At 42.0% G+C, this 25,241-nt stretch overlaps 1 protein-coding gene across 2 annotated transcripts in view; it reads left to right on the top strand.

The window, feature by feature from the left end:
• Positions 1 to 25,241, top strand: part of cdh13 (cadherin 13, H-cadherin (heart)) — a 299,980-nt gene that overhangs the window by 206,109 nt on the left and 68,630 nt on the right. For both annotated transcript variants that reach the window (XM_028958803.1, XM_028958804.1), the window contains one exon: positions 21,788 to 21,928. In XM_028958803.1, the coding sequence (XP_028814636.1) occupies positions 21,788 to 21,928 (141 nt within the window). The remainder of the gene's footprint in view (positions 1 to 21,787; positions 21,929 to 25,241) is intronic.

Here is a 25,241-nt window from a genome sequence, read left to right on the forward strand (position 1 = left end):
GGTTCACATTGTTCTGCATACTGCATGCATTGCATTTGGTGTTGTTTTTACACACTGCATATTGCTTATTGCACATTTTTTAACATTCAGTAGCTGGTGTTTTTCTCTCTCCACGTGCACATTTTTAAATATATTCATTAATATGTTATGCTCTCGTATGCATACTAACAGACCTCTGCTGTGAAGTCCATGGTAATGTCAAGCCTTGCTTGGCCACAGGAAAGTATAGGATCAGAGTGGTTCAGCTCTGTTTATGTGTAACTGTGCAGAGCCAGAGTGTGTGTGTGTGTGTGTGTGCGTGTGTGTTTATTTGCCTCAAAAAAACACTGGCTTATCTGACGTCCGTCCAGTGCCCTCTGGATGCAAGAGATGGACTCTTAGACAAGGTTGGACCAGGCCGCTTAATCTTGCCCTGGCACCTTGAATCGATATCAGCAGGCCTCTCCACCATCAGAGAGAGAGAGCCGAGAACCCAACTGTATTCGCGAAATGGTGTTTGTTAAACCTGAATCCACATTCATTTGTACTGTAAGTGTAATGAGAGTTCTCGCCTCTGCCTTGTGTTTAATCAGCTTTTTGTTAAATAAACATGTTCGGTGTCTTCACCAGGCCCTGCAGAGTTCACTCTCTAGTTGACACAAGGCGAGGGCCTCAAACTAAATTATTCCGAAAGGGCGAGGCGGCGTTTAGCAAACACGTTGAGACCTTTTTAAAAATTCAGCCTTCTGAGATGGTCTGATGGGAAGGGTCGGCAGACCCAGACTTCCTTCTGAGGACGGGGAAGGGTGGAATAATGACAGTGGCTCATTCGAAGCGTGCAGGTACATTAAATTGCAGCGAGAGGCATGGGGCTGTTGTTGAGGTAATGGTGCGGCTGTCATTAGCAGATGCCGAAAAAAGGAGACGGCCCACCTTCTGGGCCACTTTCCTGCAGCGAACTGAGACTCTGTGAACATGTGCCATGTCCTAGAAACTGTAGTGTTCACTTCCTCCATCCTGACTACTTGCTCAGCACAACTTTGAGCAAAGTTCACCACAAGTTGTCCTGCGGCTCCCAGTGAATTGAAATATTGAAACCCCTCCAAGCCTCTCATGCAGAGGTGCAAAGACTCTCCTTGTCTCCACCTCTGCCGTGATTTCCATACTAATTTCTGGTCGGCCTGGCACTCTCTCTGCTGCTTATTCAGGCTTTGCTTGGCGCGGAACTGGCCTGAGATCAGCGTGGGTCGGGGGATTACGTCAATGGCAACTTTGTCTCATCCAACCTCAGGATAGGCTTCAGGCCTGACGTCCAGGCCTGAGCAAAGTACCGTCCCCACACACTGCTGCCTAGCCGCCTGTCATTTCGTTTTCAAGATTCAAGGTTCAAGATTGGTTTATTGTCAGTACAACAGTATACGCAGTATACTGTGTATTGAAATAATGTTTCACACAGACCCCCCCATAGTGCAATCATAAATGAAAAATATATATGTAAATACACACTAAAATAAAGTAAACTCTACTAAAACTAAAACTTAAATACTGTACAGGTTTCTTTATAATAAAAACGTACAACTTTTCTGTACAATGAACAGGTTTAACAGCACATACCTGGACAACATTGTGTAAGATTCTTGTAACTGGATATGTTGGATATTTCAAACAGGTCAAGACAAACATGTGCAAAATGTGCAGGAATGTGCAAAGAGAGCAGAGATATGCAACAATCAGGTGCATAAGGCGGGAAGTGCAGTGTTCTGGTGATGGCAGTGCATTGGGGGCTGCTTGTGGGAAGAGTTTTGTGCATCATGTGCTGTTCTGCAATATGTCACAATGACAATCACTTCCCTTCAACTTCCATATTATCGGTGTTATATTGTTATTCTTATTAATTACATTCTGCCAAATGTTTGTCTAATTTCTGCAGTCACTCATACCCAGTGGATGCAACACATGGCTCACAGCTTCATTCAGGTGTCTGACACTGAAATGAAAAGGTACATTTCTAACAGTTCCATAACACAATAACACACAAAACATCAAGGCCTTCATACTGAACGATTTATTTCAGCCCATAGAGGAAACCTTTGTTCTTCGTTCTAGAAGAGCACATCTCTGACCTCAGGTCCCCACGCAATCACACAAGTTCAGGAAGATCATTACTTCTAAATAAATAAAAATTTAAGTGCGACAGGGCAGATTTTATGTTGTTGTTTTTTTTTTACCTTGGTGTGAATTGGGACTTTGGAAAGCCTTATAACCCCATCTTTAATTCATGACTTCCAGGCATGCCTGCAGGTGTGTGAGTGTATGTGTTTATGTGTGGGAGTTAGTGAATATGAATGAAGTTATTTAATAACAGTCCGGAGGTGGCACTGGGGAGTGTACTCATTCATATTTCTCTCCACGGCTGACTTAGAAAATGCCCCTCCAATCAGGAAGATGGTCTCTTTTAACCCCAGTTCAAATATCCTGGCTGCTTTCTGAGAGCCCTTCAGAATGGCAGAGCCTCAAAGGGCATCTCTGCAGCAGGGGCATTTCCCATAATGCCAGCAGATTATTTCACAGCAGTTGGAATGAAGACAGAGGCCACGCCCTAAAGGAGATAATGGTGGATTTATGTAGGTCGTGCAGAGAGTACAGCATTAAAAAATCCTAAGAGATTGTAGGTAGACTGCAGTGCTCTGTCAATTTTTTTAGTTTGGATTACAGCAGGCATTTGCTGTGCAATAATTTTCATTCAGCATTTATTTCTATTGCAGTTTTGCATATCTACCCAACTGTTCAGTTCCTGTTTTTATTGCATGGCAAAATTGAACTTTGAGCTGGGGACTGTCCATTTTCTACGATTTGACAGATCACTGTCATTCATGATTGTTTTCATACCGCTTTTTTTCATACCACTTTTTACTAATATCAGCTGTTGTTGTGTATGTACACTATACAGTGAGTATGAACAGCTTCTTTAAAGATTCGTGTGAGATCTTAAGGAACTTTTGTTGTCTACTGTTCTCTGGTTTGCTTAGTTCAGGCCACTCTTTGCATTTTCTTCTGGTGTTTTTAGTTCCTCTGGGTACCCTGTGTTCTTCTACAGTCAGAAGGTTGCTTCAGTGTCTCTTTAAATATAGTGAGTAAAAAAAAAATCTTTTTTTTTGTATTTTACATGTTTTATAAGCTTCGTGTGACCCTTGTCCTGCTTCCCCTCTTAATGACTAGTGTTCAGTGAAGCCTTGGCAGCATTGCCTGATGAATGCTGGTCTGACCCCACTGTCTCTGCCTATTCATTTGTAATTTGGAATGTAGGACTGGCAGCCAGGAGAACTCTGACCGCCCCATGCTTCAACCAGAGCTTCATCACTGAGTGGCGGTGCAGGAGACAAATATCTTGCCATACAGTACGCTGTTGAGTGAGCACGCTTGTCAGTGCAAAGTGAAGAGAGGATTTCTGGGATATCTGATGGGTTTTGGAATCAGCGGATTACTGTCCAAATATATTTCACCTGAGCTACTGCCACTTCATGTAGGTTGGATTGGAGCCGTAGATGCTATTCTGAAGTGATGGCTTATTTTCTCCATTCGTCGCTGCCTCCTCCACCCATTTCTCTCCCTTCTTTGTGCGGAACCTTGATGTGGTTGGACTGTGGAAGGGTAGAGGAGTATCTAACATCCAGTGACCTTGATGGATGAGTGTGATAAGAGTAATGTACTCCAGGCCCCCAAGATAAGCCCCTGCACACCCAGTCACATTCACATACTCACCATAAGCCACCACTCGCAGAATCACAAATCTGATTATCTTTAGACTGAAATCTCCAAATGGGCGAGATATGTTGGTGGACAGGCCATCATGTGTAAGGCCCTTGGAAACTGCTGTGGATAAAAAGACAAAAAGCAAATAGAAAAGAGGTGGTGGGTGAAAGTGAGAGGCGTGGAGATGTGGAGGCATGGACTGAGAGAAGCTTGTGGAGTAAAAGAGAGGCGAGAGGCATTTTGAGAGGCGAGAGAAGGAAACAGATCAATTCCAACTTTCCTGCAGTTTTCAGTAGAAAGAGAATGCACAGAACGCACAGCAACCATTAAGGCATCCAACACAGCACAGTTTTCACCCATTCCTGCAGCATTTACAGCACTTACCACCTTAAAAAGCGTGCAGTGGGGCTCTATTCATATAGAGGTTTTCTGCCTGAATGGGTGTTATTAAATATAATAGCACAAAAGGGAGAGAATAGTAAGTATGGAGAGAACAACAAAACATCATATGGACACCCCCTTCATAACACATCATGAAAATTATTTTTAAATGAACTGTACATAATTCAATAAAACTTGTTTCAGTTTGAACTATTCTGACTTTGTATAATATGTATACATCCCACATGCTATTGTTACATATCTGTTGAGGATGCTTATAAAAGATTTCTTGAGATATTTTAATCTTGTCACTCTTATATTCTTCATCATTTAGCTCTAGTGACAACACGTTGATGATCCATATTTGCATTTGTAATATTACTTCACTTACGTCATGTAAAATCTAAATCTCAATGTGCTATTGCAACATTCATTGTTTGCCCTAACATAATATTGTTCTTAAATAGGTGTTTTCCATCACAATCTGCTTATTATAATCACATTTTATAACAATATTATAATAATATATTATAATATTATAATGCATATTTTGTGCATAATGCTCAAAATATGCATTATAGAAGTATAGAAGAGGGAGCATTTACTTAGAGTACATTTATTTTCTAATTATTGCACTTCAAAGTAGCTGGACTCATCCAAAAAGTGTAAAAAGTGCTGACAGAAAAACATCTGTTATTGCTATTAAGTTGCAGTGTGGCACACATTCAAATCGTCACTCAACCCCTCACCTAATGGAAATTAAGACCCAGAAGTGTTAATAATGGGTTTACAGCTGGCATTGTTTAGAAGACCCACTGTGTGAAATTAGCATGTTTAATTTGCCTAATACCTTATAATATTAATTAATTACCATTTTGTAAACATTTTTGCTTGTTTTAATTAAAGACTGGGGAAAGATCATTACAGCTAACAGAACTAAAAAAAAATAGTGCGTCAGGACATTTTCATATTATTTTGTAGATTTCATCATTCATGTGGAAAGTCATATCTCTGTCACGGCCGCTTGGCATTGCGAGGCAGGTGATCTGAAATGATGACAAGACTTAACGATGAAGAAGGACGCATTTGCATGATGTCACGAAATGGGTTTAATCTTTGATGAACAGGAAAGGGGAGACATCCGGTAACAGCTGAACAGGTACCATTTAACAGTGACGCGATGGTGAACAGACACGAACAGGGAAGCTTTATACAATCAGACACAGGTACACATTTAGCAAACATTACACAGGACGAACGTGAAACTCCGGTCCGGATCCCAGACCGGAGTGACCCCTTCCAGACCTGATCATGTCAATCTCTACAGCTGGATCCACCATGGTTGTCATGGATTTTAGTGTCAACTTTCTTAATCACTACACTATGGCCACACAGACATTTGGGGGAAATATATGACATATATATGACATTTTGAAAGCTCTCCCATGGAGACAATTCCTTTATATAAAAAAAGAATAGGGAAAAACTAATCTGATGAATAAGACTTGTCTCATCACATCAGTAATGACATGGGAGTGTGTTAACAATGCTTTCATAATGGAACTTGGCAAATTTGAGACTTAATTGTGACTTTATGATTTCTAATTACTCCCTAACCTGCGGCTGCTTAGTTTCAGAGATGTTAATTATCAGCCATCTTCCCTCTTCAGAGCTCTAGTCCTCTTCTCCTTGTTCTCTTTGCAAAATATTTTTTTTCTTTACACGGCAGGGCTTAGTTGGAATTGCTTCCAACTAAGAATTTGAGCCTGGCTCTGCTCTTTTCGGACACACAACTGTTAACTGGGGGTGGGTGGGTGCAGAGAAAAGACGAGGCAAAAGAAAAAATAAACACTGAGGGCATTCATTTGAAGCTGTTTCCTATTTTTTTAAATTAGCTAAAAAAATATAGAAATTGAGAGTGAGAGAATGAAGGACATGAGGGAGAGCATGATTGTCTAATTAATTGAAATATAGCCTTTGATGTGGTGTAATTGGTGGAGCATTATGAAAGTTGCATTGCTTGCATCTTAGCAGTAGAAACGCCATTTATCATTCTCTGTTCATTCACTGAGGACTATCTCATCCATATGCAATGCAAACCACAACCCCTGACCCTGTGGTACACATTGGTACCCCACTGTGCACTGCTGATGGGGAGATATATAGACTCCTTTTAATAACAGGCAAGTGTCAGCCTCCTGACAAGAAGAGAGACATCAGAATAAACCATCATAGGGTTGTAAAGTGCGTGATTACACACACTTAACGCATAACTCATGCAGGACAATTCATGTGTGCTCTTATACGCTGCTGATTTGCTGCATTTCAGTGCACAATTGAGCCCAGAGGAAATGTGTATCAAGGCATGTCATGTAAAGAATTTAACAAATGGCAGCGGGGCCAGGTCTCCAGGGCGAGGTGTGTTTTAAGGGTCAGATGTCTGCAGGTAAGGATGTACCAGCGAAGGTCTGATTCTGAATATTGATGAGTCAGAGTGCCAGGCGTGAAAAATCAATTCATTTAAAGAATGGAGGCATGACAGTTGCCTCATGAAGACGTGAGAGAGTTCCTTAACTATCTACCTCCTCGTTGCATCAGTATTCTCATTAAGCAGCTTAGCAAATGCCAATACCTCTGTCCAGGAGAAAGACAATATGTGTGTGTGTTCCTTTGTGTGCCTGTCTATGTGTGTGTGTCTGGCTAGGGCTTCAATACAAGTGTAACCACAACATCACCAGGGGACAGGGAGCAGGTCAAAAACCTGAATAAATGATAAAATAATATCAGTTGAACTCGCAGCTATGAGGCACAAAGATAGTTTTCTGGAGCGATAGACAAAGATCATGTGGTCTGATGAGTCCACACACACCCTGTTCCAGTGTGATGGCCGCATAGGGTTAAGAAGGGAAATGCATGAAGCGATAAAGCCATCATACAAAGTCTCTGCTGCAATGGTCCATGGAGGCAGTGTTATCACCTGTGGTCTGTGTTCAGCAACATTTTGAGATGATAAAATAAAATAAGATGATATTTGTGAGACCACAAATATCTATCAATGGTTTCATTTTTAACAGAAATACATATTTCATCAGATGACATGTTGACATGATTTTCACACATGGCCTGGGCAGCCGAGCATACCTTAACCCTATATAAATCTCTCTTCAACGGAGAAGAGTTCATACAACTCTGAAACTGAAATAGATTTTGTGACATTGCATAAGTTGTCAGTGAGTGTATTCTGTAATCAAAGCTAAATGCCCTCCAACCAAACATTAGCTTTTACATTCCCTGTAGCCAAGAACACACAATGGAGTACACTGTGTGTATGTCGCCTTTCCTTGTGTGTCACCTAAACACAGATGTCACTTCAGTCATTTTGATGAAATAGATTTAAAAAAACAAATCATCATCTTCATCCAGCATTTTTCAGTGTGTCACAGAGCATGTTAATTTCTTAATTATTTCATGCAACACGCCTGTCAGGAAGCAGAACTTTTACTCTTTCCTGTAATTTAATCAGACTTTTCCATTAAATACTTTTTTCACATTAACGCTATAATCCAAACTGAACTGCATTGTAACATTCACATTTTATCTAGATAGTTTTTCATAATAGAGGGTAAATAAAAAGAAAATAAATGCATTAATATGTATTTGTTTGTCTGAGTGTGTGAGTATTGTGTCCATGTTATTAAAATTGTGACTGATTTGGTTGTCCTGGAGCTCCCTTGTGCTGCAGTGCCGCAGACAGGAGGCACGGAGACGAACAAGTCCATAAAGCGCTTCGGGCCTCGCTGGCTATTTCATTAGACTCGCACGGGGTGGTCATCCCGTCATAACACATACCGGCAGACTCCCAGCTGTGCAACAGATCCTGTGCTAATATTAGCACAGTGCCCAGCCTAATAGTCTGCATAAGGCAGTAGGAAGTCCAGCAGATGTCAGCTGGCCTGCAGAAGCCTCACTTTGAGGGCCCTGGTAATTATTAATGCGCTATTTGGTATTTACCTTAATGGCAATCAACTGTGTTCTGTATTTGGAAACGTGATTCTTATTAACATGTAACTGCGAGACTGTGAATTCATTAACATTTTTGGCAACCCTCTGGCAAATTTGCATGTGTTTATGAGTAGAACTGTGTGTGTGTTTGCGCGTCTGCGAGTGTGCGGGCACGGTGTCTAATTAAAAATTCAGTCATCATCTCCTTTTTTTTTATAAAAATTATTTTGCTTTCCTTTTCCGCCGAAGTACAAATCGCTCCTAATCAGGCATGGTGACATTTTGCAGCAATTATGCCCTCTCTGTCTGCACTCTCCCCAGGAGCAGCAGACACTTGACAGGGCTTGGCTGACGCGGGCGCATGAGACGTTAACACCTAGCCTCCTGGAGATGGAGAGGTGGGGCCAACCCCATCCTCCGAGAATCAAAGGCCCCAACATCAATCAAGCTTCTATTCTCTGCTGTCACACACAGCACACCCTCTCCAACACACCTACGTTACTGTGGCCAATGCTTTCATTTTGTGTGTGTGTGTGTGTGTGTGTGTGTGTGTGTGTGTGTGTGTGAGAAAGAGAGAGAGAGAGAGAATGTCAATGTGTGTAGATGGCTGGAGCACAAAAGTGAAAAATCTGTAGTATCTCACAAGATGAACAAAGGTTAATTAATCTGGTGGAAAACAAAAAAAGTCACAAAACCGTTGCATTCACTTTAATTAAAATAAGAATTCAAATGTACTTTTTTCAATCTTTTTTTTATCAACTGTCAAGGCTTCAGAAATGTCACAACACATATCCATGTGTGATTTTACGGAATGTCACTAATGCAAACCAAAACATCAGTATGTAGAATATTAAAGTGAACTGATTGTCATTGTGAAACACAGCACAGCTCATGGTGACACACCGAAATTTGTCCTCTGAGCAGTGGGCAGCCACGACAGCCGCCCGGGGAGCAGTGTGTGGGGACAGTACCTTGCTTAGTGGCAGTGTGGGATTCGAGCAGGCAACCTTCTGATTATGGGTCCGTTTCCACCACTGACCATCAAAAACTCGTCACAGACATCTAGCATGTTGAATGTCTGGAGGCATGGCTGCATGGCACAGAATGCACATCCAAACCATTAGAATAGGGCTGCGGCCTTTCACCCCCCCATGGGTTCAAATCCAGGCCCTGGCTTTGTGTGTGATTTTGCATGCCCTTCCCACATTGGTGCAGGGTTTCTCTGGTGTTTTTCTCACAATGCACCACAGGCCTTTCTGATGCTGAAGGAAGGAATTTCCACCATGTTTGTTCTTCTGACGAAGCTTACCATGTAGGTACTGAGCTGCAGATTAAAGCCTTTTCTCGCTGTCTCTGCCTTGTTCCACCCTGCCACCACTTCTCAGTGAGAGCTGAGTCTGGCTGTGGGGGGAATTGGGAAGTGGTAATAACCCTTGTTGTGGTGGTAGTTAAATGAAGGCCATTGTCATGATTATTTAAGGAGCCCCCGGCCCCCAGTGGTGGGCTCTGCTGTTCCCTCTGCTGTAATGGCACTTTATGGATGTAATAAGGGTCTGGGAGATTAAAGCATTATGAGAGTTACAGAAACCTTTCACTGTGTGAAACCTTTCACTGTGCAGACCCATATTTGAACTACGAATAGGATCCCTCTCCTTTCCCACATAGTCAGTCACATTTTGTACCACAACCAGAACCACATTTTTTTGTTGTCTCCCAAAAAAGATCTGAAGTGTCAGAGCATGAACACCACAAAACCTCTGAAGGTGTCTAATACCAACAAACAGCACATCCTTTACATCCTGTGAGCAGAGAAACAGAGACATAATTGAATTAGGAGATTTGGTCAGCACCTTGTTTTCTAATATATCCTTGTGTCATATCAACAAGATCATCACTCCATCAGACTGTGGTGAAAGTGAAGTGATTGTGTGACACAACGAATTGTGTCCTCTGCTTTTAACCATCACCCTTAGTAAGCAGTGGGCAACAATGACAGGTGCCCGGGGAGCAGTTTGTGGGGACGGTGCTTTGCTCAGTGGCACCTTGGCGGATCGGGATTCAAACCGGCAACCTTCTGATTACGTGGCCACTTCCTTAACCGCTAGGCCACCCCTGCCCGTTTTAATGGTTTAATATTAACATTTCCAGCTCAGACACATGCCTTTAAGTAACTATTTGTCATGCTGGTTTGACATGGCAAGGAAGAAGGACATATTCGCACGACATCATGAAACGGGCTCAACACAAGGTGCACAGGACAGGGGAGACATCAACATCAGCTTTATATCATCAGACACTGGTGAAAACAACCAGGAAACATAATAGCACAGGACGACCCGGACTTGCCCCTTCCGGCCCAGATCATATAAACACAAAATATTCCTTTATACAGAAATGGACATTTACAATCAATGTATGATCAATTCTGCTCACAAAGATGTTATGAACAAAAACACCGGGTTCTATAAGTCATAGTTTTTGCAGTATTTTAGAGCAAGATTTAAAAAGGCCTAGGAGACTTTGTGCAGCCCTGCTGTGATGACGTCTTTAATGGTGAAAATGTAATTTTCTTCCCATTTCTGCTGGTTCAAGCACAGTGCCAGGACACAAAATCTCATGCTTTCATGATCAAAATTGTTCTTCATTGTCTTATGTAGTCGAAGAGAATTCTGTGAGTACATATTTATCAAAAGAAATGGATCATTTCTGCTGCTGTGAGTTCCAATTTAATGCATGCATCCAGTCTGCACACGGATGCACACTCACTCAGGCTGCATTCTTTCATTATACATATATTAACACTCCTGTCTCACACAGACACGTCATGTATCACCTTTTAAACTCACTCATGCAAACGCATGGACATAGAACACACACAGACAGATTCTCTCACTGACTCACTTGATAGATTTTCACAGATTGCATCGCGGAAACTGGGAGACACGAGAACACATGGTGTTGTATGATCAGGCTGTGCCACTGTGGTTGCAGCTCGGCTGTAAATCCCCACTGTGGCACGCCCAGCTGCCACCTGTCCGTGCTTGAGCAAGGGCTTTACCGAGCTCAGTCACACTGCTGGAGCCAGGTAGGCACCCACTGATATCACATGAAAGCTAATGCCTGAAAAGCCGGGCCTGTCTACTACTTGCACCGTGATCAGGCTCAGCTAAGCTTGTGTTTTTTTTTTCAAAAACACAGACACAGGGAAACATACAAACTGCCTGTGCACCAGATGAGGGCGCATTTCACAAATACAGAAAAAAAAATATTACCACACAAAACGTGCTGAGAGGTAGAGGGGAAACGCCGCTCTCCACGATCAGTGACTAACGCCTGATGTGCTTTGATGTTGTGAGACTCTCACCATAGCTCATTGATGTGTGGGTCCCCTTGCTGTTCTCGGATGGGTCGCTTTCACCCCTACACCCTGTTAAGCTTGGTCAGGGACGCTCGCTCTCTTTGAAGGCCTTTCGTTTGAATTTGAGAGGGGATGGATGATAACCTTGCGGTTTGGCCATGAAAGTGCAGCCAGAAGCTCAGAGGGTGAACATCCTCACCGTGAGGGCGACGTATTAACTGGGTCCCCACAGAAACCCACACAGAAATTGAGATAGGTGGAAAAAACTGAATCACTGCACATTTTGTCAAATAGATTTATACTTTAATATTTCACGTGGTACTTTTAATGAAGTAAGTAAAATGTTTGGGCCATGCTTAGAGAGGCCATACTTTTTTTTTTTTTCATCTCCCTTTGGTTTCTCCCGTAAAGGGTTGCAGTAGTAGCCTCGCCTATGAACCAAAAGTCACAGGTTCAAACCCCACTTACTACCATTGTGTCCCTGACACTTAAGGGGGACTGTCCCTGTAACTACTGATTCTAATTCGCTCTGGATAAGGGCGTCTGACGGATGTTGTAAATGTAAATGGGTTGCAATAGCAGATCATAGCAGATGTCTGCAGAACTAACATGGCAAAAGTTTTATACTGGATGCCCTTCCTTTCTCAACCCTCCCCATTTAGCCAGGCTGAGGACTAGCACAAAGTGATGTGCATCCACAGGATCTAGGTCCTTGATTGTTTGCTTTCATTTCTGGTAAATTAGAAGATAAACCGTGTCATTTGGTGAGACGCTGGTGAAGACGTTGCCATTGTCTCAAACACTCTCACAGCAGAAAGTATGCTTCCAGCTCATGAATGAATCTCACTTGGTTGACAGACTGCACCACCACTACCCCCAGTTATTGCCCCGCCCTCCAGAGACGCCCCCCACCCCCCGCGCCTTCGTTCCCCCACCGCAACTGCCCGCGTTTGATCTGCCATAATCTAATTAACACTTAAACAGCAACACCTGTGCTTTGCAGCAGAAGAGCTTCTGCTTCCTCCCAGATGGGCCTTTGATGATCGCCATAGCGTCGATGAGTGCTGTCTCCACCCCCCCTCACTGCCCCCCGACTCCGCAACACCGCCCACCCCCCATCTCTCGCACACCCGCAGAGGGGGGCACGCCATAATCAAGGCTATTTCCAGACTCAATGTGCCTCTAACTGGTTGGTAATTGACGGCGATTAGGTGGTGGTATGCTGATGCAACTGATTAGATTAGTCCGGCCCCTTTTCTGCTCCATTTCTCTCAACCCCGAAACCCAACCTTGACCCCAATTAGCCGGCTGCTCATCACAAACCGCTGGAGGGGAAACCACCTCTCATCAGCCTAGTATGAGTCCCATAATTGGTATGATGAACCTTGGTAAATATGGTCAACTCGACAGATGTAGTTCTACCACTTTGCATGCATGTGTGAATGTCTTATTTACGATGTTTTGTCTGTGACCTTTTACATTGGAGAGGGTTGAAACAATGCAATGAAAGTGCCACTGTATATACATATACACTGTATACATATTTTTGGCCCAAATAAAAGATGCATTTTTTTTTTTACATAATACACCTGTAGTTGTCTAACATTTAAATGCAATATAATTATTAAGTTCAAAATCTGATTGTGTAACGAGTATTTGAATTAGCCTTGGGGAAAAAGGAAGGGTTTGTCTTATATATATATATACTGGCCAACGCAGTAATTCTCGTACACAAATGAGACCAAATCACTTATCAAACACAAGCAGCACTGTAATAATATTCTGTTTGGCCAGTACAGTGAAATGAGTAACACACCATCGCCTCCCCAGGCTCTGGCATCAGAACACCATCTCTCTGCTGGCGATGGTCACGCACGGGCATGGCATCCTTTCTGAAATGTCAAGAAAAAGGCTGAGATCAATACCAGACAAAGATCACAGACACTATAGATGGGAACTGTATGGCCCAGGGCTCAGAAAAAGAGCAGCTCTTGTGTCGATGCTTTTTGTAGAAGAGCTTTCTTTGGAAAGGGAACTATCTTGGACCATCATGCACTTGTCCAAAAGAGTAATGGAGTGGTTGGTGCCATTTTGATTCTGGTACAATAATGAGGATGTTTTATAAAACCATAAAACAAATGTATTTCTCCTTTGATTCAGTTGTATTTCCTTTAGGGAAATGCTTTTGTGTCACAAATTTCAATTTGCAAGTGCACTGTCACTATCATGTATAATTGTGTTGCAAATGCATATAATGCATCGTGAATCATTACTGCGATACTGGCAGTGGCCAGTACATACATACACTTTCTGGAATCAGTACTGCGGTTGAATGCATTTGAGGTCTTTCACTGGTACAAAAGAACACAGTGTATCTGTCATAACAGGTCACATGTTAGCATTTTGCTACATCAGCATTACAGAAGTAGATGCATTCATTCTTCCTGCTAATTGGTCTGTGTCCAATGATTAGTGCACAATTCATAGGTAGCTTCATGCACAATTGGATTTGATTGAATTGGATTGGGGTGGTAGTGGCCTAGTAGGTAATGAATCAGACAACCAGTCACGTGTTCAAACCCCACTTACTACCATTGTGTCCCCGAGCAAGACACTTAACTGTGTGCAGGGGGACTGTCCTGTCCAGGGGGAATGTCCCTGTAAGTACTGGTTGTAAGTGGCCCTGGATATGAGTGTCTGCTAAAATGGCAAAAAAAAAATAATAATTCAAAGACAAAAACTAATGGTGCCTATGTTACCTGAAGTACATAGTCCAACTCAAACACTTTTGAGAATATAAGGGTTAAAGGAGTAAACTCAACTAAGAAAATAGAGAGAGAGAGGGGTGTCTGAAAATAAGTAAATGTCATGAACCGGTCTGGCAGGGGTTACTCCAGGTCCGGAGTTCAGACCGGAGTTTCATGTTAGTCTCGTGTGATTGTTTCCTGATCGTTATCACCTGTGTCTACATGTATAAAACATTATTATGTCCATCCCATCGTAAAGTTACCTTCTGAAAGAAAGTTTGAGTAGAACACTGCCCATAAGATTTATAGCAATGAAAAAATTGGAGAAAATTAACTACGTAACTACGTTCTGCCTTTTGATCCAATCATATTGCAGGATGCCAACTCAGCTGCTCTGTCACCAGTCAGTCATTGTTCCCCTCCATCACTGTGCCAGTGTGGTGCTTAAAGTGCAATGAGTAATGCTCATGATATGATCTGTGAATGAGTGATTCTCTTTCGGGCGATGCATCCATCCTCCTGAAGCCAGAGCCTGAAGTCGCCCCATCCATATACACACCTTCAAATAAAACCCAGGTCACTCAAGAGCAGGGACAGGAAGTAGATGTGGAGGTAAAAAAGGAAGACAGAAAATGAAATAAATGTTCAATTTAACATAATAATCTTCTTTGTTTTGTGTAATAGTAATTGTTGACTGGTACTGTTAGTGGTTTTAGTTATAAAGTACAATCAGCCCATCGGATGATGTTGAGTCTATGATGCTGTGGTAACAACAACCAACAACAACATCTAGTAGCATGCACTGAAGTGAAGTACTGAAAGCCGGATAGATTTAAACCATCCACCTCTCTTCATAGGATGGGAATAATATTCAACTTTGGCCATATACTCCTAAAGGCACAGCTATCTCTGTTGCCTTGGTTACATTTAATGACCTGTATATATGAGAGTCCTGAAACAGTTATGGTGATCCCATTGTTCGTGACCAAGTTTACCTGGACACAGTCTCCTGTCCACCTTTAGCAATGTCATCTGAGAATTTCTGTGGATGATAGCTCCTGGATTTTAAGTCTGAGGTGAACTAGGTGAAGAGGACAAGTGTCGTGAAAACGGGACAGTGAAGTGGGAAAATACAGACACATGTGATGCGGTCTAATCCCCCCACCTTCTCCGTTATCTTGTCTTAATTGATTTATATCCCCCCAGAGATTTCCCTATGTAAACACACTCTTCCAGCGTGGGGAATGCAGGCAGGAGAAGTGGGTCAAGCCCAAGTTCAAGTGCCCTAGAAAAAAAGGAGGCACTTGATTTTCATCTTGCTGTAATTAAGGGTTGGCAGAGCAATTAATCAAATGTCTGCTGCACTGCCTGCTGGGTAGTGGGAGCCTGCCCTGGCACCCCGAATAGCCTAGTATAGCGGTGTTTGGATGTTTCTGCTTCACAGAGAAAAGGCAGTAATTCTAATGTGTGTGTGTGTGTGTGTGCATGTTTGAACCGAATATAGATAGCAGGAGACTGTCTATCAGGAGGCTGCAGTCCCCGTCACTGTACAGCCAACATTCTGGCAGTGTTTTCTCAAAGCTCTCCTCAGTGCTGCAGCATTAATAACGGAGAAAAAAAAAGTCACACATTAGCCAGAAGTTTTGGCAGCATTGCATCTCACACTGGTCCCATGGTGCAAACACAATCACACTGTTTCACTGGCAGCTCCTCCACCAGAACGTTGGAGCTGGAGCCTGTCAAGCCCCAATCTGCTGCAGCTCTTCCAGTTGACTACTCGCGCCTGTGTAGGCCGAAGTGAGCATGCCTCTGCAGACCTGAAGCCTTGCCGAGGGAGAGATGAGTGTGACGCTAAGTGGTAAGGTGCGAGCACAACTTATTAAAAGTTATGATTACAGGAAGGGTGGGTTGACAACCTTGGGTAAACATGAGAACTGAAAAAAAAAGGGTAGGAGGAATATCATTGACAAACTGTCCATTACAGCGAACGCACAGTTTAATTCAGCTCTGTATGGGGTTGCGGCATATGCAGTTAGTCACAGGCCGCGTGTGTGTGACTGTGATTGAATAGATGACATAATCACACAAGTCCTCTTGGAGGTGAAGCTGCAGTGATTGGACTCTGGTAATGACTGTAGACGGTCCGTGGCTGATTAGGGCCCTGGTAGTGATGATGGGCAGGCTGAGTGCTGCTGGGGCTGAATGGACACTGAAATGGCTTTATTAGACAGGTGACACTCAGAGAAGCAAAGCCACCAGGAGAGGCAAACACATTCTCCTGCAGAGAAGTTTCTGTCGAAGAGTTCCTCTGGAAAAGTTGTCAAATAGGCCCTTTAAAATGTCACAGGTGTCTGGGGAGACTCAGATGGTTTTTATTTCTAGAAGATGCAAAGTCACAAGTTGATTTCATCATAACTCACTGTCCTTTGGAGAAAAAGTGGGTTGTGGATACCAGGTCATGTTAACAGTATGCCATCTACTGTGGTGATTGGAAGGATCTCCTTTTGACACTTCATTTAGTTTTGGCAGTTCTGGAAATTGACATTTACCTTTGTTTTTTTTTTATCTGTCACTGCACCCATGAAACAGCATTAGATTGCATTCTTTAAAAATAAAGGTAATGGCTCTGCCTTCAGCTGACTAATGCCAAGGCACATAAGCTACAAAAGGGTTTTTCTTTTTTAGCTAAATGTCATACATCTCTTCTCCCAGACTTCATTTGACTATTTTCTCGGGTTTCCTCTGAACATTTACTTGTTATATAACTGACTTTTCTGAGTGACATTATGAAATTAGTTTGGTGCTCTATTGCCTTGGGAATGTTAGGAGGCCCCATAGCTATATCTGGGAAACATAAATAAATTCAGTCCTTCACGGGGTTCATGGTAATGGTTCAGTAATTTGCGTGGCTATCACAGGTCGATCTAGGTCCTAGTCCCATGTGAACTGGTGGTTGGCATGTTTGTGTGTTATGTTCCCTTTCGATTCACCAGTGCTTACCAGGGACTCCATATTCCCTATGGATCTGACCTGAATCATCAGGCTCACCAAATGGATGGTGATGATAGTTGTGAAAACTTCAAGTCTGAAGATTTTCACACACAATCATGAACTAAATCTGCATTATTTGACGTTGAGTTGGTCTTGTGGCATTTCCTAAAATTCAGTCTTTTTTTTCTTTGGTGGATGGAACAACCAGGATATGTTGCCTTTTAAATAAAGGGCCTAGACCAACACCATCTGCAGTTTGATGTAATGAAGAGAGCTCATTTTTTATAGAGGAGCTATTGTGTTGAGGTGGAGCAGTGGAAATGCCAGCTGCCATTGTTCTCACCCGGAGCACATGTCGCAGAGATGAGATGCAGGGAGAAGAAATGAGACATAGTACAGCTCTCACAAAGTTGGAGCCAAATCGAAGTTACTTCAGGAAAAGGAGGGGCATGAGGTGAGGCTCGACATAATCATTTTAAAACAACTATGACCAAAAGAAAGGGGGAAGAGACTGGAAGTACAGCAGGGCCAGAAATGATGGTTCCCTGAAGAGAGTGACAGGTGAGGCTCATTCATCCAGCTGCACTTGGCTTCTTCTCAGCCCTTTTGTGCGCGTCATTATGCCGGCGAGGACTGAATAAAGCGCAGAGGTTGAGGGAGGAGGACAGACTCTTCAGAGGCCAGCACCGAACAAAGCTATCTCTGCCAGCGCCATTATGACATCACAGCTATTCAGGAGGGTGCCTGGGAACAAAGCTCAGAAAATTCTTAACCCCTCCGTACACTCGCACACAATGCCTCAGTGGCTCTCTAAGGTAATTTGAGCTGAAGAATGATGACCGTTGTTGTCAGCACTGTAAAGTACTTAGTTCATCGAGGTTGTGTTGTTTCCAAGCACGTGCGTGCTTGTGATGCCCGCGATGACGACGTCAAAGAGAAAAACAAATGGCGCCTGTCAAACTCCATTTAGCCGCTTAACCTGAGTCCCTGCCTGCACCCCTCGCAACAGTTTCGTGCTCTAAAGACATCTTAAGTGACGCGGCTCAAAGTAACCTTCACAGAGGCGCATCACATGATTTATTAGCGAGGCTGCGCTCGCGCCGCGCTTGCCTCATTAAGACGTTGTCATGCTGCACCGCCGAGATTAAGACCCCCCCTCCTCCTCACTAAGGTACCTTTCATCCAGATGGAGTTTCTTCTCGTTTGCTCCTTCCTCCCAGTCAACACAGGCCCGTGAAACGCCATCTGTTTGTGTTCGCAGTAAATAACTTTGCATAGACTGTTGTCACAGTCACTCTCCCCAAACCAATCCCCTTGACGGGCCCCTTAACCACAAACACAGGTGGAGACGGAGCGCCTGCTGCCATCCCGCGCCATCCAGGTGCGGGATGGGAAAATGACACTTCACTGGAGTTTTATGAGGCGGGGAGCTAGGGTTAGACGCTTCTCCCGCGAGGCCTGGTGCTGTTGTGGAGGCTGCCGAAGAAGCAGAGAGGCAAGATTTACTGCAGATTGGCGATGGGGAAACTCCTGGCCCAGTCTTCATCCTTAAGTTACCTCATTTCTGGTTTTGATGCGTTCTGTTGTAAAAGAAAAAAAAAAAAACACCGCTCTTAATGTTCCATTTCCCCAGATGAGAAGTCTATCTAGCTTTATAAGTATTCCACAACAATCCTAGTGGATTATCATCTTAGCCTTTTCAATATAACAGTGTTAGAAGTATTAATATATTGTAATGTATGAATGGGTCTTTTTTTTATCTTTGCTTTTGTTAACTATTTTCCTTTCTACATAAAGAGAATAAGTCGATAAAGTATGAATAAAGACACCTGCACACAATGTCTTATTTTTCTTTTCTTCATTTTAAGCAAACCTTTTGTTTTTGCTTTCAGAAATCATTTCCATTACAAAAAATTCATAGCTGCATTTTTAGTGCTAATTGGCTGCTCTGCTTGTGATGCGTTACTTTATGTTAATTGTGAAACTCTTTCACCAGCAGCTAGTAATTAACACTACTTCGTGCTCAGAAAGGAAGCCAAGGACATTAGCATGCCTTCGGAGTGGCTTAAAACATCATTTGTTGGTATTAGCGCAGCGTTTAATGCCAGAAGTGGTTGGGGGGGCAGCTAATAAAATGCACTCGTGGAAGCTCCTTTGATTAGTAAGCAGTGGCGCATTCGGCTGTCGCCATGACAAATGCAGCGTGTTCACTTGCTGTCTCGTGCATGCTTTCCTGCGTCTCCTAAAACCCGAAATAAGGTGCCCGCTGCCTGGGTGGAATGAAGAGCGAGCGCCACAGAGGATTGTGGGTAGGAGGATGCAGGCTGCCGAGGGGGCCTGGTGGGTAGGAGCAGAAACAGATGGATGAGTTTTATTAAGCATGTGCTACTCACCATTGCACTGAGTGGGGATTTCAATAAGGGAAATAAATGTTAGCGTTAACAACACCGCCCCGCGCAGTACAAGCCTCGGCTCAATGTTTCCATTAGGGTGGAAGCATTATAATAAATGATTATTATCGCTGTAATGATTATTGATACTGGGATCACCTACGTGTAAATGTTTTATGTTTCCCTCGATGATTCAAAGGCACCTGGCTGTAGCATGTCACTTTGGCTAGTGGTTTTAAGCCATACAGAGGCCTCTTCTATCATCGATCATTTCACATAATAAACTATAGTGGCAGGGCTGTGTTGGGAGCTGGAGTCAGACTCTTCTTCTTATGCAGAGTTTTGATCAGCCAGATATACAGTGGCATAGCACTCTTGGTTAAAACGCTGGTTTCTCTGTGAAGCAAGCGGACGATTCATTTTTTTAATAAATACATTTAGATTTTAAACAACATTACATTTTTATTCCCGTCATTCCCATCAACATTGCATTTTTATTCCCATCATACATAACATAAACTTGAAGAAAAGGCTTGGGCACCCAATGGTCAGTACTTACTAATCAGATCCAGTTCTTCCAGTTCCTCACCCTTTATTACCTGCAAAATTCTCCAAGAATATTGGGGCATCTTTTAATGTATATATTTAAAACAAATTTTGAGGTTTGTTATTTTTTCCTCCATATGCATTTTATTGGCTTTCCCTTGAAAGTCAATAATTCTCTAAACTTACCTTTGCATGTTGTAACCAAAATATTCTATTTCTTCAATCCACAGGACCTGAATTTTGTAACTAGGTTGCAGAAAAGCTCGTCTTCTACTGACTTGAAGGTGAAAGTTTACTTGGTTCAGGTGTACCTGTAAATATTTTGCAGTTAAATGCTTTTTTAATTTGCCTTTCTAGAAAGAGAACAAGCAGATTGTTCAGAAAGCTTTCGTTTACTTTAGCTTTTTATGAGCTAAGGAAACAGCTACCTGAAAATGCTTTGCATGCTTGCATGTGTATGTATGTGTGGAAGACATGCTGTACTGCGAACATTCAGTCTTCTATTCGTCATTTTCTTTAAAAACGCCTGAACAGCCTGAAATTTCTTGGTACTTTCAGTAAAGTGCTTGTCATGAAAACACAGTGAACAGCCCAGAAAGGCTTTTGAAAGGGCTTTGGTTGAGTACCTTAGAGGACAATTGTGGTTAGGATGTGCACGTTCCACCTATCATTTCAAATGGTAATCTCTGATGTCAGTGCTGTGGTTCAAGGAAACCCGAAGAAATTCGGGTTGGCCCTGTGTGTTATAAATTTTTTCTTCTCAAACTAACTTTCTGAAGTAACAGACATGGACAACATACACATGGGTCTTTCTCACGGATTTGTTTGAGTTCATAAAACACTTCCTGGATAATGTAGGCAGTTCATTCTGTGTGTATACAGATGCATTCAACTTGGAAAGAAATGTCACTCCTTCTTTTCTATTCTATTATTCACCAACACGCCAATCCATACAATTGCAAATGTTTATATGCCTCCATTGGAATTGTTCTAACTGGTTATAAATTAAACATTTTGAGTATTCAAAGGTATTTCCAAGATTGCGTAATACAATATGAGAAAAAAAATCCACTAGCATGAATAGGCGTGTAGGATGCCCATGACATGATGAATGTTAAAGCAGCTCAAAAACCCGGCCAACTGCAAAAACCTGGACAATGTATCAGGCTACTGTTGGTTCTCTGTGAAATATATCACTATGTAGTGTCAGCTGTTCACGAGTAGTATTCATGAATAATATTGGCAGTTGTTTTTTGTCTGAATCGTCTTTTTATGATGCTGGCCATCTGTAATAAATGTGTTGCACTTATTTGACATATTTTACTTCTTTTTTTATTTCAAAATTTTGATTGTAAGAAAATAATTTGGGAAAGTTAATTGTTAGATTAATTGACGCATTGTCAAAATAATTGCTAGATTAGTTAAAAATAATTGTTTTCCAGAACTTTAGTTAAATGCAGAGGATTTTTTGTGTGAACCGTGTGATGTGCTATGTATTACAATGGCAAGAAACAATCACTTTTTCACTTTACTTTGTTATCTCCAGTGACACGATAAACACATATAATACAGCCTATTTAATATGGAACCATATAGACATGTTTGTAACAGAGCTGTTTCTCATGCATTGTTTTTCCCAGACGTTGCCCACCACCACATATGAGCTGGAAATTGTTGCCAAGGACATGGCAGGCAGTGAAGTAGGCCTTACGGGAACAGCGACTGCCACAATCACCATCACAGACAGGAACGACCACGCACCAGAGTTTACTCACTCATTGGTAAGAACATTTTTTTCTCTTCCCCAGTGCAGAGATCCTTCACAGTTTGTTACCAGCCCGTAATCATGCCTAATGAGATTTAGGAAGCATTAAAACCTGCAATGCCTGCCATTCAGACTAATGCAATCAGTTCCCAAGGCGAGGCCGGGCAGTGGCATGTTTTGTATAGTCAAGATGTTCCCAAAAAAGTGGAAATGCAGAGCAGTTTGTTTAAGCTTGTCACACATAAGTCATGAGGTCAGTGGTGAACTGTGGGATGCAGTGCTTACTGCATACAGGGTTGGCTCAGAGCAATGAATGAAGAATAAATGTTGCTCTGTGAGAGAGAAATATGGAACTTCCTGCAAGCAATATCCGCACATATAGATTATTGTACCAAAAATTTTATAATCTGTTCATATTATGCTCAATATTTAGTCAAAGGTTCATATTTCAGAGGAAAGTGACAACTAATTTATGCCAAGACCTACTGTCAGTGCACAAGGTGATTCTTTTAATAACTGAGCAAAAATCCAGAATACATCTTTTGAATGTCACACACTGAAAAGGCATCCCTTGAGGAACTAGAATGGAATTTTTATGGTGTCTTTCACAACATCTTCTGAAAGTCAAATGCTGGAGGACTGGTGTTCAAAATAGCTGATTAACCACTGTATGAAGTCATCTGCAGACTCATCAAATTAAGAAATCACTAAATCAAAAAGCAATATTTTTCAAATACTGTGGCCAGTTTTTGTGGCCAGGGAAGTACTTTGACAGTCATACTACCTAGTCACAGCAGAAGAAGGCTTACAAAAAGAATTTATGAGCACAAATGAACATCAGGTCTGTCTAGACCACTTTTGCCTTGCTACAGCAGGATTCTTACATAAGCATCAAATTACAGGTTGTGAGCCTCTGGTAAACTGAGTTGCACATGCACAAGCATTTTTGTATGTTACTTCATATTTATATTAGATCCTTACTATTCTCTGGTAATAGCAAAGGATTTCCAATTATGTTAATTGTGTCTAATAATGGGTGAAAGACAATGTCAACAGGCTTTCTAATAGCCCTGTATTCAATTATTGAACCGCAAACCTACTATGTCCAAAAAAGATCATAATCATGCATCCAACTTATTTGCACATCAGACAGACATATAGATACGGTGCTGAACCAACCAGCTCAATAAAGACACAATATGCACTACAGGTCTGATAGAAACACCATGCTGGATAGTGACAGAGCATTCAGTCAAATGTAAAATGTGCAAATGTTATATACATATTCCCATAAAGAGATTACGGTTAGATTTCATCATGCTGAAATCCCTTAGAAAATGAGCTCCAGTTTATATGAGAGCAGACGGACAGTTCTTCCTATGTGCAAAGTAAAAGGATTAAAATCAATTTTTTATGCTGTATGATGAGAGTCAGCAGCAGCACTGCCTACAAGCAGGGATAACATTCAGCCAGCATTAAGATACCAACACTGATGCCCTCCATAAAATGGCTTAGGGCAGGAGACTTAAGTGAATTATGATGAATAATTTGTCTTTGCTTTTTCTTTCTTTTTTTTTGAGGGGATGATCTTCTGAGTAGTAAACAAAAACATCAGTTTGGTGGAGAAGTCTGCATGGGGATCCACACAAACATAGAATTATATCTCCTGACCGCTCTAAATGAATGAGCTCTGAAATGACTGTGATATCTGATCCATGGGCAGGCTTTAAGCACTACTGTGTTCTGCTACTGCTCTGAGCTGTTTTCACATTCACGTCATGTATTACACAAAAAAAAAAAAATTACTCAAAAGTGCTTTCTGATTGTGTTAAAGGGAAAACTTGAATAAATGAGTTGAATAAATCTTGAATAAATCACTGCAGGCCTGTGAGTAGATGTCCCTCAAGATATTTATCCCACTCAATAGTATCAAACACCTCTAAATGATTGACAAGTATGTATATTTTTGTATGTATATTTAGCATTTTAGACAGCATCTCCACCACCATTAAAACACCAGGTGAAAGAGTAGCTTTACAAAAATGGTCCTTCCATTGGTTGGTGCAGTCGTTGGCAAACTGAAAGAATCATTTGGACCCGTTTTCCACAAAAGACAAAGCAGCAGTAGCCACATGAAGATAACACTGCATATATTGTTTTATACTTTCATGCAATAATTAAAAAAATAGGCTAGTAGTTGCTTGAAATTTTATAAATGCACGGTGGTTTGGCAGGCATATACAAGTACACACATATGCGGCTGTAAGGAGCTGTGCTGGGGTGCGCATTCGCAGGCATCCCTGAAGAGCTGGGTTTGGGGTGAGTGCAGTTGGAAGGGGGTTATAATGGTTCACCAGTAGCACTTGAGATTTAAGTGCTGGCAGCTCCACGTAGGGTCTTCAAGCAAAGTTCCTACTGAAATAGAGATCGGAACCCGGAAGATAAAGCACCAGTAGCACATCACCATATGGAGGATATGATGTTTTCATTTGTGTTTCTTTGTGGCTGCCGGGGTCCCGTGGGCCACCTGCTGAGTCGGAGGTCTCGGAGGAATCATGACCGTGGCATTCGTGCCGCATATTTTGAGTGACAAAAATTTTAAACATTGTGTTTTAATGTTAAAAGATTACAATAATTTTCACATTTCAAACTACAATAAAAAAACAAAACAAATGCAAATTAGTATTTATTTTCCGAAGCCACATGGAGCCACAATGAAAAGATGAAAGAATTGTATGCGGCTCAAGAGCTGCGCGTTGCCGACCCCTTGCATTAGTGTAACATCAGCCTGCTAAGCTCTGCATACAGAAATCATGTTCATTCCTATTAGACTTGATTTTCACGTATTTGGTGGCACATGCTTAAATGCCCATGATAAGTGCATGGCTCATTACTCATTATAAAATAGTTAAAATATGAAAAAGGCTTCAAAAGTTTCAAATTTGTTTTGCTTATGAATGCAAGGAGGAATGAAATTAAGAAAAAGTCTTGTAGTCCTGTGTCAGCACTACCTCAAGGCTGCCGATCAACATTCCTCTGCTGCCCCACAACCCCTGCTGACTGTAGGCCCCCAAACCATATTCAGCTTTAACTCTGAAACTGCACTTACACTTAAGCTGTTTTGCCCGCTTGTGCCCAGTCATGATGAATTTGTCAAAAACTGCCACCCTGGCATTTTTGGACTTTTTTTTTTTCTTTTACCACGGGGGAATGGCAGCAATGCCTTAAAGGGGTGCTGTAATGTTGAGTTGCGCTTTCTTAATGGAAATGCCCTGATTTGCTGTCAGGGTTTGAGCCACAAAACCCCCCACCTAACTCCCCTCCACCAC

The sequence above is a fragment of the Denticeps clupeoides genome, chromosome 17 (assembly GCF_900700375.1).
Source record: "Denticeps clupeoides chromosome 17, fDenClu1.1, whole genome shotgun sequence".
Classification (NCBI taxonomy): Eukaryota; Metazoa; Chordata; class Actinopteri; order Clupeiformes; family Denticipitidae; genus Denticeps; species Denticeps clupeoides.